We start from the raw sequence: 11,619 nt of genomic DNA, 5'->3' as shown, positions 1-11,619 counted from the left end.
GCAAAACAAATGTGATGTGACTAAAATTAAAAGGGCATTTAGTTGACTAAAATGGCTGACTGTTTTTGTCATTTTGACAATAGACTAAATCATTATTCATGACAAAAATGTGACAGACTTAATATTTTAGTCAAAACGACTAAGTCAATTTTWAAATTTATTTTTAATGGCCAGAATTAACAGTTAATGCCTGCTCCATTATGTACTAACCTATGTTACACGGTTCTACTCAAGTTGTAGATTCACTGCTTATTTTCTCTCCCAGTATGTTCCAGCGAAGGGGGAAAGAGTGTGTTTGGCATCGTAACTGCCAAGTCAGGCGACATCGTCAAGGTGGATTTAGGGGGGAGTGAGCTAGCGTCACTCTCCTACCTGCCCTTCGAGGGGCCTACCAAGAGGAATAGACCTAATGTGCAGGTCAGTATTGTCACAAACGCCTCTTTATTCTTCCAGGTGGCATGACCTTTTACCTTGAACAACAGGTCATTCAATTTAAAAAAGTTTGATGTCACTAGTCTTCCTCAATTTKGTAATGTTGCTCCGCTCAACACGACCCCTGGTTCTAAATAGTAATGGTCCTCTCTCCATTCAGGCTGCTGGCGCCCCAGAGTGAGATAGCCAAGGACCTGGGGGGGAAAAATGTCCTCCTTAAGATGGTGGTGGGGATGAACTGGCGTGTGTCGGTCAAGTCCTTTGATCTTAGCAGTTGAAGGGGATTTTGTCCCCAGTGTGAACAATCACAGCAGTCAACACCTACGCTGATCATTTTTGACATATTTTGTACCCATGAGTAAGGACAACGTCCTTGGTTGATAATATCTACTCTATTGTTATTKTATGTGAAATAAATAAGTAATCTAACTGTATTGATTAAGAAGTCGCATTGATTAATAAAAAAATAGTAACTGGTCCACAAAAGGGCACACCGCCATCATTTACATTTGCTAGCTGTCATGTACTGGCAAGTCAGACTCGGAGATGAATGTATGCAGAAAATCACCTCCTGTACTGTGAGGGAGGGGTATCAAACCACACAGTTTGCAATGACCATTAGATCTAACATTGAGCAAGACCCATTCAAGGAAGTGACTAATTCCTCCACACACCCAGCCACAGTAAATATTTGTTCGCTGTTTAGACAAAATGTGCATGCAGGCCAACTGTAAATTGTGTAATCTTTGGAATATGTTTTGACAGGTTAGCCTATACAATGGAGCCTGAAAAATACACGCCTTTTCCCAACTAAGCTTGTGCATAACACAAGTAAAGGATATGAGGGAGTGAGATCCTTGAGGGGTATTTTTCTGTCCAACTGGTATACCCATAAAGGCCTAGGGATAGCAGAGTTGTATTTGAGCCAGTCCAATATTTATTTTAAACTGACAAACCAAATGCTGTACACAGTCCACAATGCGGGTGATGTCAGGTAAACATTAAAGGAGTTCTTGAGTACGTACTTGAGATCCCAACTTAATACGCAGGGCCTCAGCGGATCGCTTCCTGCCGTCTTGATTCAGACATCCTTTATTGCATATGCAAACAGACGTGTTTTTGTAAAAGAAAGCGTCGATGATTGTGGAGAAAATGGAAATGTGGGCCTACATAGTCAAGGATCAATGTGAATGTGGTGGGTTACTTCTTGCCAATGATCCTGGAGGTACCACCCGAAGATCTCCACAGTCTCTCTTCAGGAAAGCCAGCCCCTCCCTATCCTTCTCCATCTCTCCCACACAGTACTATACAGAAGAAAGAAAAAAGACTTTCAAACAAAATAATGGGTCTTGGCAATATCACTGGAACCACAGAAATCTGTCCATTCTTTTAATTCATTCAATACCTAATTGATTCAATTGAGTTATTAGAATAATAGCTTAACCGCTTGTTGAGAGAATACGCCTCTTGGAGACTGAGTCAAAGCAGGAGTGTTGGGTTGGCAGTCCTACCTTGAGCAGAGCAGCTCTTTTACAGCCACTCTCTGGCCCTCTGGTCCTTGGGGGAGACCAGTAGTGTTGATGAGGTCTCTTCACAGGCCGTTCTCAGCTGCTGCAGCTCTATGACCAGCGCCGTCATCTGCAGAAAGGAACAAGTTAATCTACTCGTAACCCCTCGTTCAGCTGTTATACAAGGAAAATAGGGTCTCACTACATCAAAGTGCACAGTTACCAGTAATAACATGCAATTATATTCACTGACAGAATTAAGTCAGTTTTGTGTCAATAMCTTTCCAAGTAACTACATGATATAATGGCTACTTGGTGTGAGGTGATGCCAATAATTGGATTATGACGATGCCATGAACTCACTTGATTGGCTTCTATTGGCTCGTGCTGCCATGGATTCCAGCGATCGACCAATCCCAGCCCCCTCTCTCCATCCTGTGACGACCAGTGGACACATCATTGACAGCAAAAGAATAAGACTCGCAGACGGGTAAGGAAGGTAATAAAGTAAAGCTTCATGACAAACACTGGTCCTAAGGCCACCAAGTATGACATCTGTGGCTACCTCACTGCCAGGATGTTCTCTGCCAGCGAAACTGAAGTACATTATTATTCAGTAGCCRATGAAATGTCCTCTGCATTCCATTCTATGTGGAACAGAAAGGTGTCTCTTCAACCACCACGCGTAAACTTTTGTTATGTGCTTCAGTGCCCACTAACTASTTCTTTAGCACTACTCATTGCTGCAGAATGGGTCTGACTTATCAATYTCACCTGCTGGTGTAACTCTTGGGTTATCAAAATGAGGATTGGTACTAGGGCTCCTGCAGGTTCTGTACGTGGAATGGTTGAGTTGCATTAATATGGTATAGTATGAACTGTAGTTATTTTGGATTACAGTCAACTCCTGATGAATGCAACTTTAACGCACTAAAAAGGAGTTTGCACTTATCTGAAGTGTACTAATCAGAAGTCGATTGCGGGCCAATGTTAACATGAGACATAGACAGTTTGACTATGTGAGGACTTGCTAAAGTCTGCAGTTTGTATCTTTGTTGAATTCAGCAGACATGGGGCCTGTAAAACGCGACAAGAACAAGCAGACACAGAACACAGGGAAATCTGGGACTCTGATGACAGCAACGGAAAACCTCATGACAGGGTCATTATCTCATTTCCTCATAATTTGAGTGAGAGTGTAACAGAGAGAGAGAAAGAAGGAGTGAGAGTCTGAGTAAGTGAGCAGGAAGTTTCCAGCTCCCCTCAATCAATAAGGATTGTCTATGGGGTCTGTGCCAGTGTGGAGTCACGCAATGTGGCATCAGCCAGACTCGGGCAGAAGTACATGGTTTTGGGAACATACCGCTCAGTTGCAACCAATAAAATGAGGGCACGCACAGCCAAACTGGAGGGGGAAATGAGTCCAGGATGCTCCAAGAATAAGCATTTGAAGGGCTGGTATAGCTCGGTATGAATGTAATAACATTATGTAACACCTATTCCTGAGTAAGCATTGTGTACTTGGAAGTGAAACGGTCAATGCAAACTTAGTTTGCTATTGTAACCCTTCTCTCCAACTGGTCCTTTATAACGACATTGTCAAAACCCTGCTCTCTGATTGGTCCCTTCATAATAACATCATTATAACCCTGCTGTCTATATTGCCCCCTTCATAAGGACATTATCCTGCTCTATGATTGGTCCCTTCATAAAGATATCATCACCCCATTTTCTTGATTGGTCCCTTCACAATGACATTGTCATATCAGTGAGAGAAAGTGTCTAGACCTGCAGTATTCCAACAATGTCTTCCCAGTCTGCATATCCCATGAAACCATGTTTATGCGTCCGCAGGGACCAGGGCAGTAAAAGGCAGTGCACCGTGGGCCACAAACTCAGGGTCAGAGAAAAATAGTCTGGGATAGGGATTAGTGTAAGCCAGAAGTCAAAACTCCTCACCGGCTTCAACAATAAAACAAGAACATGTCAGAGTCCTCAGACGACAACAATGAGTGTTTCATGAACAAATGGAAGTTGTTCATGGGYTCCGTGGCTGTAACAAGTTTGCTGTTGCGAAAGGTTATTACAGTGTATACATTGTCAGATTTGAGCACAGCTGCTAGAGAAGAGGCTCTCCAGATTCCCCTGTCTCCCCTCACAGACCAGAAGCAGAGACTGTCCAGCATTATCCTTTATCTGTAGTATCCTAAGACAGTGAGTCCTCAGAAATCCACGGTCTATATAAAACTCATTGGTATGTCTATAGCTTGTCTATACAGCATGTGAGAGCGTGATACTGGATAGTGACTCATGTAGCACAGTAAACTGTAAAAAATGATTAGCATCCTAGCTTAAAAAAGGTTCTCGGATTGCATGAAGGGGAAATTTGTACTTTTTCAACTTTAATAAAGTGATATTTTAACATAAAGTACTTTAATAAGCCAATGTGCTGGGAGTGTAATAAAAGCCATGGCTTAATAATTTCCAAGGTAAAAAAAAAACAACGCTAGTTCAATTATATAGCATTTTTATATGTTCTAATGAATTCAACGGAGTATGTTGGGAAATAGAAAAGTTTGGGAACTGTTGAAGTGGGATTTGGAAGAGAGCTATGTTTGAAAGAACATCACTACCATATGTTAGGTTGTCTCCATGTGATATGGTTCTGTAGGAAAGGACTCAAATAGGCAGTTACCTGGTTCTCTTCCTTTATCTGTAGGCCAGGCTTAGAGAGCGGCACCTCATGGATCTTAAGTCTTAAGTCCACAGACACATCCTTCCCTTGTACCCTCTCCTCCTCATCTTCCTCATCCACTTCCCGCATCTCATATGCGGCACTCTCCTCCCTCAACCCCTCCGACTTTTCGTAATCTTCCACATCCGTTTCCCAAGCGCTCCTAAAACACAAACAGATGTGTTTCGCAAAAATTGGACGGACAAACCCCTGCTTCTTGTTAGTCTGTTATAAGGCTGACTGTTTCTCTGTTCTGGAGCTCTCAGCACTCTGACGCTGCCAAGAGTGAAAACACTGAGACGGGAAACTTCCCCTTGAGCTCAAGATAAAAAAGTCGAGACTAATTCAATCCCAAATCCACCCCTACCTCCTTTACCCTTATGAAGACCATAAGGGTTGCATAAGCGCAAGGCAGCAATATGGAGAAAATTACACCTAGGCTATCACAGAGCAAAGTGGAACCATATCTTTTATATCCATCTGATCCTTTCAGAGCTACAAGTGAGGCTGGGGGGGTTCCTTACCCAAAGGCTGAGGGGCGTCGTCTCCCTGTGGCAAGGTCTCCTTGTTGAAGTAGCTCCTCCCGCTCAGTCTCCAGTGCTGCTATGCGAGCCCTGAGCAGGCGTCCGTCACTCTCCATCAGGGAGGCCCGCTCCTCCGCAGCCCCGGGCCTCCGTCTGAGAGACGCCACCTCCTGTAGCAGGGACTCATTTATCTGCAGAGCATCAGCCAACCGAGTGGAGTAATGGAAAATATTGAATAGCCTTATTGTGGCATTCTTATGATAGAGGAAACTGTTACTATATGATTGGTAAAACAGGGACTATTATCTACTGGTTCACAAAACCCTTCAGTTTTCAATTAGTCATGTGTTATCAGATAATGCCTGTGTTAGATACTATTGAGATACACCTCCGGCTCTGCAAGATTACATGTACAAAGGAACAGCCTGCATCCATTTTGGGTCTAAATCCCTGTACCAGTTTAGTTGGTCTGGTCTTCCATGACTCTACCTGCTTGCTGCCATGTAGCTCTGCCTGTGTGGCCAGTGTCTCTCTGTGGGTCTCCTGGAGGCTGGAGCGTGCCAGGTACAGCTGGGAGTGAAGGGCTGCTATCTGGGCCTCCCTCTTCTGCTCTATCAGCTGCTGCTGGGCCCTGGACTCCTCCAGCAGACGCTCAAGGTTGTCTCGCTCCTGAAAACACCAGTTTCTTGGGTGATGGCCAAGCACAGCCGAGTCAGCCTTCCAGAACTTTTTTCCTCAACTCAAGGCGTTTACAATGCGTGTCAGTTTTGTCATGTTATTAGTTAAAAGGATTAAATACGGAGTGCTTTACTTTCAGAAGTTGTCCTATGTCCACTGCTTGAGCAATAAGCTGAGAGGTCATACTATGGTCCTCCCTCTGACACTGTGGGTGAACGGTACAGAATCATTTCTCCTGATTGACAGACAGAGGTCAAACTGATAGATTGAAAGACAACTCATTTCAGTGGACATATGTCTTTCATACTGGTCAACTTTCATTTTGCCACTGGGGGACTAGTTTCCTATGATTATCAAGGGCTTACAGGAGTCAAGCTGTCCTGTTGGGGTGAGGGTACATTCCTGTAGAGACACTTTCCCCCAGAACAGAGAACCTGGTCCAGTTGGGCGCTAATGATCTCTGAGTCAATCTCTAGCCTGCCCACTCTGAGGACACGAGACAGAAAAGTCTTGAGCAAAACACAAAAAGAAAACAACCAAAACATTATCCACTGCATTGACCAACAAGAACCATAGTTCTTAAATTACCTTGTGTAAAGGTCACCATATGGTGGGATGTAGATGTTCTCTGATAACAGACTGGGATGGAGGTTTACTTGTCGATTGATCTGCCCAAGATTCAAAACAAGTATCTGTGGGGGAGGCAATTAACAAATATGGGTCAAACCATGGCACAGGTTAGCACAGTGACCTTGTGAGAAAGGAAAGCCACTCAGCTAGGTCTTTACTTAGATGTCATTAGCCTAAATTCCCTTCCTTTAGAATCCCTTTGAAAAAAAATGATAGAAAGTGGCATCAGTCGTCTTGAGGGACAGAGGCTACATTAACTACAGCACAGGTGGCAGTAGCAGCTGTCTATTACCTGGGGTAGTTTATGTCGGCCCCCTGGGCCCATTCTATGGAGCATTCTGACCCTCTGTTCCTGCAGGGCATTTTGGACCTGAGCCAGACTGACATCCAGATCTCTCCTCCGCTGCTCAGAGTCCAGGAAGGCCTGAAGGTCAACCATCCCAGGTTGGGGGAGTCGATGCCAGCCAGGTATCATATCGTCCACGGGGTCCGTTAGTGGAAAAGACTTCTGCCACTGTTGCCAACCTGCGTCAAAACCGCCATTTCACTGCCAGTGACTCAATTATACAAATACATTGTAAAATAGGGCTTTCATTCACACCCATACCTAACCACAAACCATTAGCTCACAATGGAGCACTGAAAGTGCCAACAAGAATTAGTAGCACAGTAACGGATAGTATTTGTACATGGCCTCATTGTTTGAACAGTAACAGGAACAATGTTTACAAGCCCCATGAAATGGCTGACATGTTCGTGACAACATACAGTTAATAGCTTCAAGCTGGTTGTCACAACTCATAACTGTATGAGTCAAACTATTGCAAAGATTAAGTAGTAGTAACCTTCTCACCTGGACAGAGGTGGTTTCTTTCTTCATTAAGTAAATGTAGACCAGCAGTTGGCTTGTCTTTCCTTTAAAAAGGTCTAGAGGGTTACTCTGCTTGCTCCTGCACCCTTGTCCCGTCCGGTAACCCATGGATACGCTCCACCCATTGCACTGTGCCGATGAGACTACTGGCCAGTGGCCACACTGAACATTAACCGAGAGGACACTTAAGAGTTTAGCTGGCTGACCTAATGCTTGTACAAAAAGAATACTCTTAAATCCAGGAATAGGTTTAATCTGTGTCGGGAAACCACTGCTTAGTGTTCTGACCCAAGTTAATGAATGAGAAGACATTTACATAAATCAAAGATTTTAATGACCTAAACATGAGTTGTTTCATCTTCACCAACATTCCCACAAACCAGGAAATGTATTTTTTAATGAAATTGTTAAACCAGAAAAAGACATACAAAGACACATGCATTTGTAGAAATCACAAGCATACATTGAATCATAATGGAAAACATGAAAAGTAAAAAGATAGAAGCCTTACAGATTAGCCAGCTAACTATTGTAAAACAAACTGAATTCACACTTGGCATACATAATGCTGGCTTTCTCAACAAAGGCCATTGTCTGGGAGAAACAAACCTGGCTTCAGCCAACCTATAAAAGACACTGGTTTTCAACCTTGAAAATTAATCTTTAGGTGGATTGAGAGAAGTATATAATGCTATGCATTGCACATAATGCAGCCCTGCATGCCAGGCTTAAATAGCAAGACTGCACATCATGGGACTACTCCCATGTCTTCGAGTGTCTGTACGTAGCTACCAGACAGAGTGAGGAGGTATGTGGTGACTAGGCCTTTCCTTAGGCTTATTCAATGTGGCAAACACTCCCCATTTTGAGTATAGAAATGTGTTGCATAGAGCTGACACAAACCTCTATTTGCTATGTACATTGTGCTCATTCTATATGAAGGATTTTCTATTTGCAACATTTCACCATAGTTGAATAAGCCTGTGATGTGGCTTTCTTGACCGGGCCCAAAGACCCTATAGTTCAGCATCTTGGGAAACGGCTAAATATAGTTCAGCATCTTGGGAAACGGCTAACTATAGTTCAGCATCTTGGGAAACGGCTAACTATAGTTCAGCATCTTGGGAAACACTTTTGGGGAACAGCTAGGGAATGACTGACTTAGCTTTAGCGGTTAATGTACACCCATATCTCCTAATGTTTAAAAGTTGACCAATTAATTTATATTTTCAAGTTTATTTGGTTAAGGCAAAAAAGACTGTCATTTTACAGATTCTTCAAGGGCTGATTGCTTCTTAATTCTGTCAGAAGAGGAATGGCAAACATGGAAGCCTAAGTATGGACAGACAATCACACTGTTATATCTATTCTCCAGTCAGAAATCGCAATGGCTATTTTCCTCAATAAGATTGGAGTTACTAACTGTACGTGTGCTACGCCATGCCTCATAGCGCACAATCTTGTGTAGTTTTCAATGTATATGAGGAACGATAAGGACCCGTGGTGGCATGTGGTGCGGAGGGGAGTACGGCTCATAATAATAACCATAACGGAACAAATGGAATGGCATCAAACACATGGAAATCAAGTGTTTGATACCATTCCCCCCCATTCCGCTCCAGCAATTACAACAAGCCTGTCCTCCCTCATTAAGGTGCCACCAAACTCCTGTGGTTTGGTTACTACATCGAGGCTCCCAAAAAATAAAGTTTTCTAACCCTCACACTTCCTTAAAGACATACAATGAATACAAGAGGATTATTTTTAGCCCCCCCCCCCCCCCCCCCCCCATCTCAGACTAAAAAAAACTACATCACAACACCAGACTCTCGTCATAGACAACAGCGCAGTATCATTTTACCTCAGGGCACACAATCACAACACCACCAGGCAATACATTCAGGTGCCTCTTTTTCCAACTAGGGAGAGGCCTCCTTACAGGCTACCTTGAATGGTGGTCTTCACAGGGAAGGGAGCTTCAGCAGAGACACTTTCAGGAGAGCTTTTCACATAGTTCAAAATACTCAACAAAAAAACACCTAAAAACTATATGATGCAAAATGCATCATACTGGCTGTATTTTGAAAGTTATACATCTTGAAAACTTGATTGCTGACATGCAAAACATTTTAGGCCTATATCAACAATAGACTAACGAAACAAATACCCAAATATTTTCCTTTAAGGACCCTTAGCAGTGAGAATTAGAATGCCTAACGTAAATATCATGGGATTTGGCCTTTTCAACTATTTGTTTTTGGAATTCTAGGCCCTTTGGGGTAAGTTCAAAATCTTGATGGAACATCAAAGTACAAAAATCCTTTAAGATTGGTTGTCTTAACAAAACCTAAGTGATTTTGTTTGTTATTGACCTCCGAATTGCAGAGTTCCATCTTTGGCCCGACAACATCCACAGTATTGCAAAGAGATGCATATGACAAAACGCATTATTTGAGAGTCCCCGATGCATAGGACAATCAATTAGACATTTCACAACCTCCCCCTCAAGACAAAAGGGCTCACAAAGGACTTGGTCTCAGCAGCCGTCTCCAGGTAGAGTGGGGGCCATATCAGCCTGATAGGACCCCGACAGTGTGTCAATGTACGGAATGTCAACTCTCATTCCTGGTGTCAACGATTTAAGGATCCTATGATGGAAACGCTGGAATCCCAGTTCAATTCACCATCGGATGTGCAAAGGCCGAAAATAAAGGGAATATTGGGGAACATGTTTGTTTGCTGATTAGATCAGTCATTCTCTATGGTCCAAAGAGTCCAAGGCATATGATTATTTATAGTGTCAAGGCACATTTGGTTACAGCATCCACCACAGTGGCAAATTGGTTGTCAAGGCTGTTCAGGTTTTAATTGGTTTGCCGAGCCATTTTTTCCCCCACGTCCACAGTGATTTTGGTGTATAATTGATCCTTCTCCACTTTCACCACTTTGTACGACAGGGTTTTGATGCCGTCTTTGTTCATGGTCTCCTTGGTGTGGGCGATGCGGTCGAACCTGGAACGAAAAAACACAGCTCAACCACAATTCAATGACGTGGTTGAAGAAYCATGTCTTTTTTTTTTTGTTGGTTAAGGTGCAGCCAATGGCAAACATCTCCTCTGGATTTCACAAAAATCGTTGCTTGTTATACACTACTTGATTAAACGCTACTCAAGAAATCTAACCACGACAATCAAACAAATCAAAGTGCTACTGAAAAGTAATCCGCTATACAGTCTAGCTAACTGCCGCCGCTGATCAATAGATAATCAATAGCCCTGATGGAGCACTGAGGCCCAGTGTGATAATGACCACATTTGTTATGGATGTTGAGGCTTCTACTGCACGTCAATGTTTGCCCAGGCTTCTATTGCACGTCAATGCCTTCTGAGGTTTTTATTGCAGTGTTAAGTTTGCTTCTGTACAGAGAAGAATGGCCGAGCTGACCAAGTCATCCAGTGTTCGTGAGAAATGACGTCAAGGGAAACAGTAGTGAGTGACTGGATCCTTGTGTGACGAGGGCAAGGCGAGCCTGGGGAGTGTTCAACTGTGCACACCTTTTGTTCCCTCTCTTCTGCTCTCCTTTACAGATCTGATAGAGCTGGATAAGTGAAACCAATATAGCTGAAACTAGGTGGACCTAGAGATGTGCAACTTTCTCTTTCAAGGCGATTCGATGTGATACAGGAACGATATGTTTTAGTTTGAAACGATTCGATTAGAGAATTATTCGATGCACTCATTTGTCGCATAAACACATTCCTTTTCCATTCTAAATTAAAATCTGCTGCTGATGGAGCTCATGAGCTGGGCCTCTCTGAGTGGACTTCTGTGTGTGTGTGTGTGTGTGTGTGTGTGTAAATGAAATATGTCTATGGTGTACGTACTATGTAGGCACCTGAGCTGAGCCATGAGGGAGACTAGTATGGATTAAAAAGTTTAAGATCGAAGTGATCCCCAACCCGATCCAAATGTAGGCTACTGATATTGCATGGGGTTGTCTGGCATGCAAAATGACTTGTCGACCTCTAGTTGACAGTCATTGATCTACCGATTAATTGGCATGGCCGATTAATTAGGGCCGATTTCAAGTTTTCATAACAATCGGTAATCTGCATTTTTGGATGCCGATTATATTGCATTCCTCGAGGAATCTGCGTGGCAGGCTGACCACCTGTTACGCGAGTGCAACAAGGAGCCAAGGTAAGTTGCTAGCTAGCATTAAACGTATCTTATAAAAAACAA

At 43.2% G+C, this 11,619-nt stretch overlaps 2 protein-coding genes across 2 annotated transcripts in view; both read right to left on the bottom strand.

Moving 5' to 3' along the window:
* Window positions 1-1,346: 1,346 nt before the first annotated feature.
* On the bottom strand, window positions 1,347-7,622 carry LOC111967526 (coiled-coil domain-containing protein 88B). The gene is made up of 11 exons (XM_023992613.2): window positions 7,360-7,622; window positions 6,799-7,031; window positions 6,465-6,568; window positions 6,242-6,362; window positions 6,010-6,081; window positions 5,688-5,867; window positions 5,199-5,389; window positions 4,636-4,837; window positions 2,304-2,375; window positions 1,944-2,070; window positions 1,347-1,736 (listed from the first exon to the last, which is right to left on the bottom strand). Exons 2-10 carry the CDS (start codon window positions 6,979-6,981, stop codon window positions 1,963-1,965), a joined length of 1,233 nt encoding a protein of 410 aa, XP_023848381.1. The 5' UTR covers window positions 6,982-7,031; window positions 7,360-7,622; the 3' UTR covers window positions 1,347-1,736; window positions 1,944-1,962.
* A 72-nt stretch (window positions 7,623-7,694) lies between these two features.
* The window catches only part of LOC111967527 (beta-1,4-galactosyltransferase 1), a 36,402-nt gene continuing 32,477 nt past the window's right edge, over window positions 7,695-11,619 (bottom strand). The window contains exon 6 of the mRNA XM_023992614.2: window positions 7,695-10,389. Coding sequence (XP_023848382.1) covers window positions 10,242-10,389 — 148 coding nt within the window. The 3' untranslated portion in view covers window positions 7,695-10,241. The remainder of the gene's footprint in view (window positions 10,390-11,619) is intronic.

The sequence above is a fragment of the Salvelinus sp. IW2-2015 genome, linkage group LG8 (assembly GCF_002910315.2).
Source record: "Salvelinus sp. IW2-2015 linkage group LG8, ASM291031v2, whole genome shotgun sequence".
NCBI classification, from domain to species: Eukaryota; Metazoa; Chordata; class Actinopteri; order Salmoniformes; family Salmonidae; genus Salvelinus; species Salvelinus sp. IW2-2015.
This window is presented reverse-complemented; position numbering and strand designations above follow the sequence as displayed.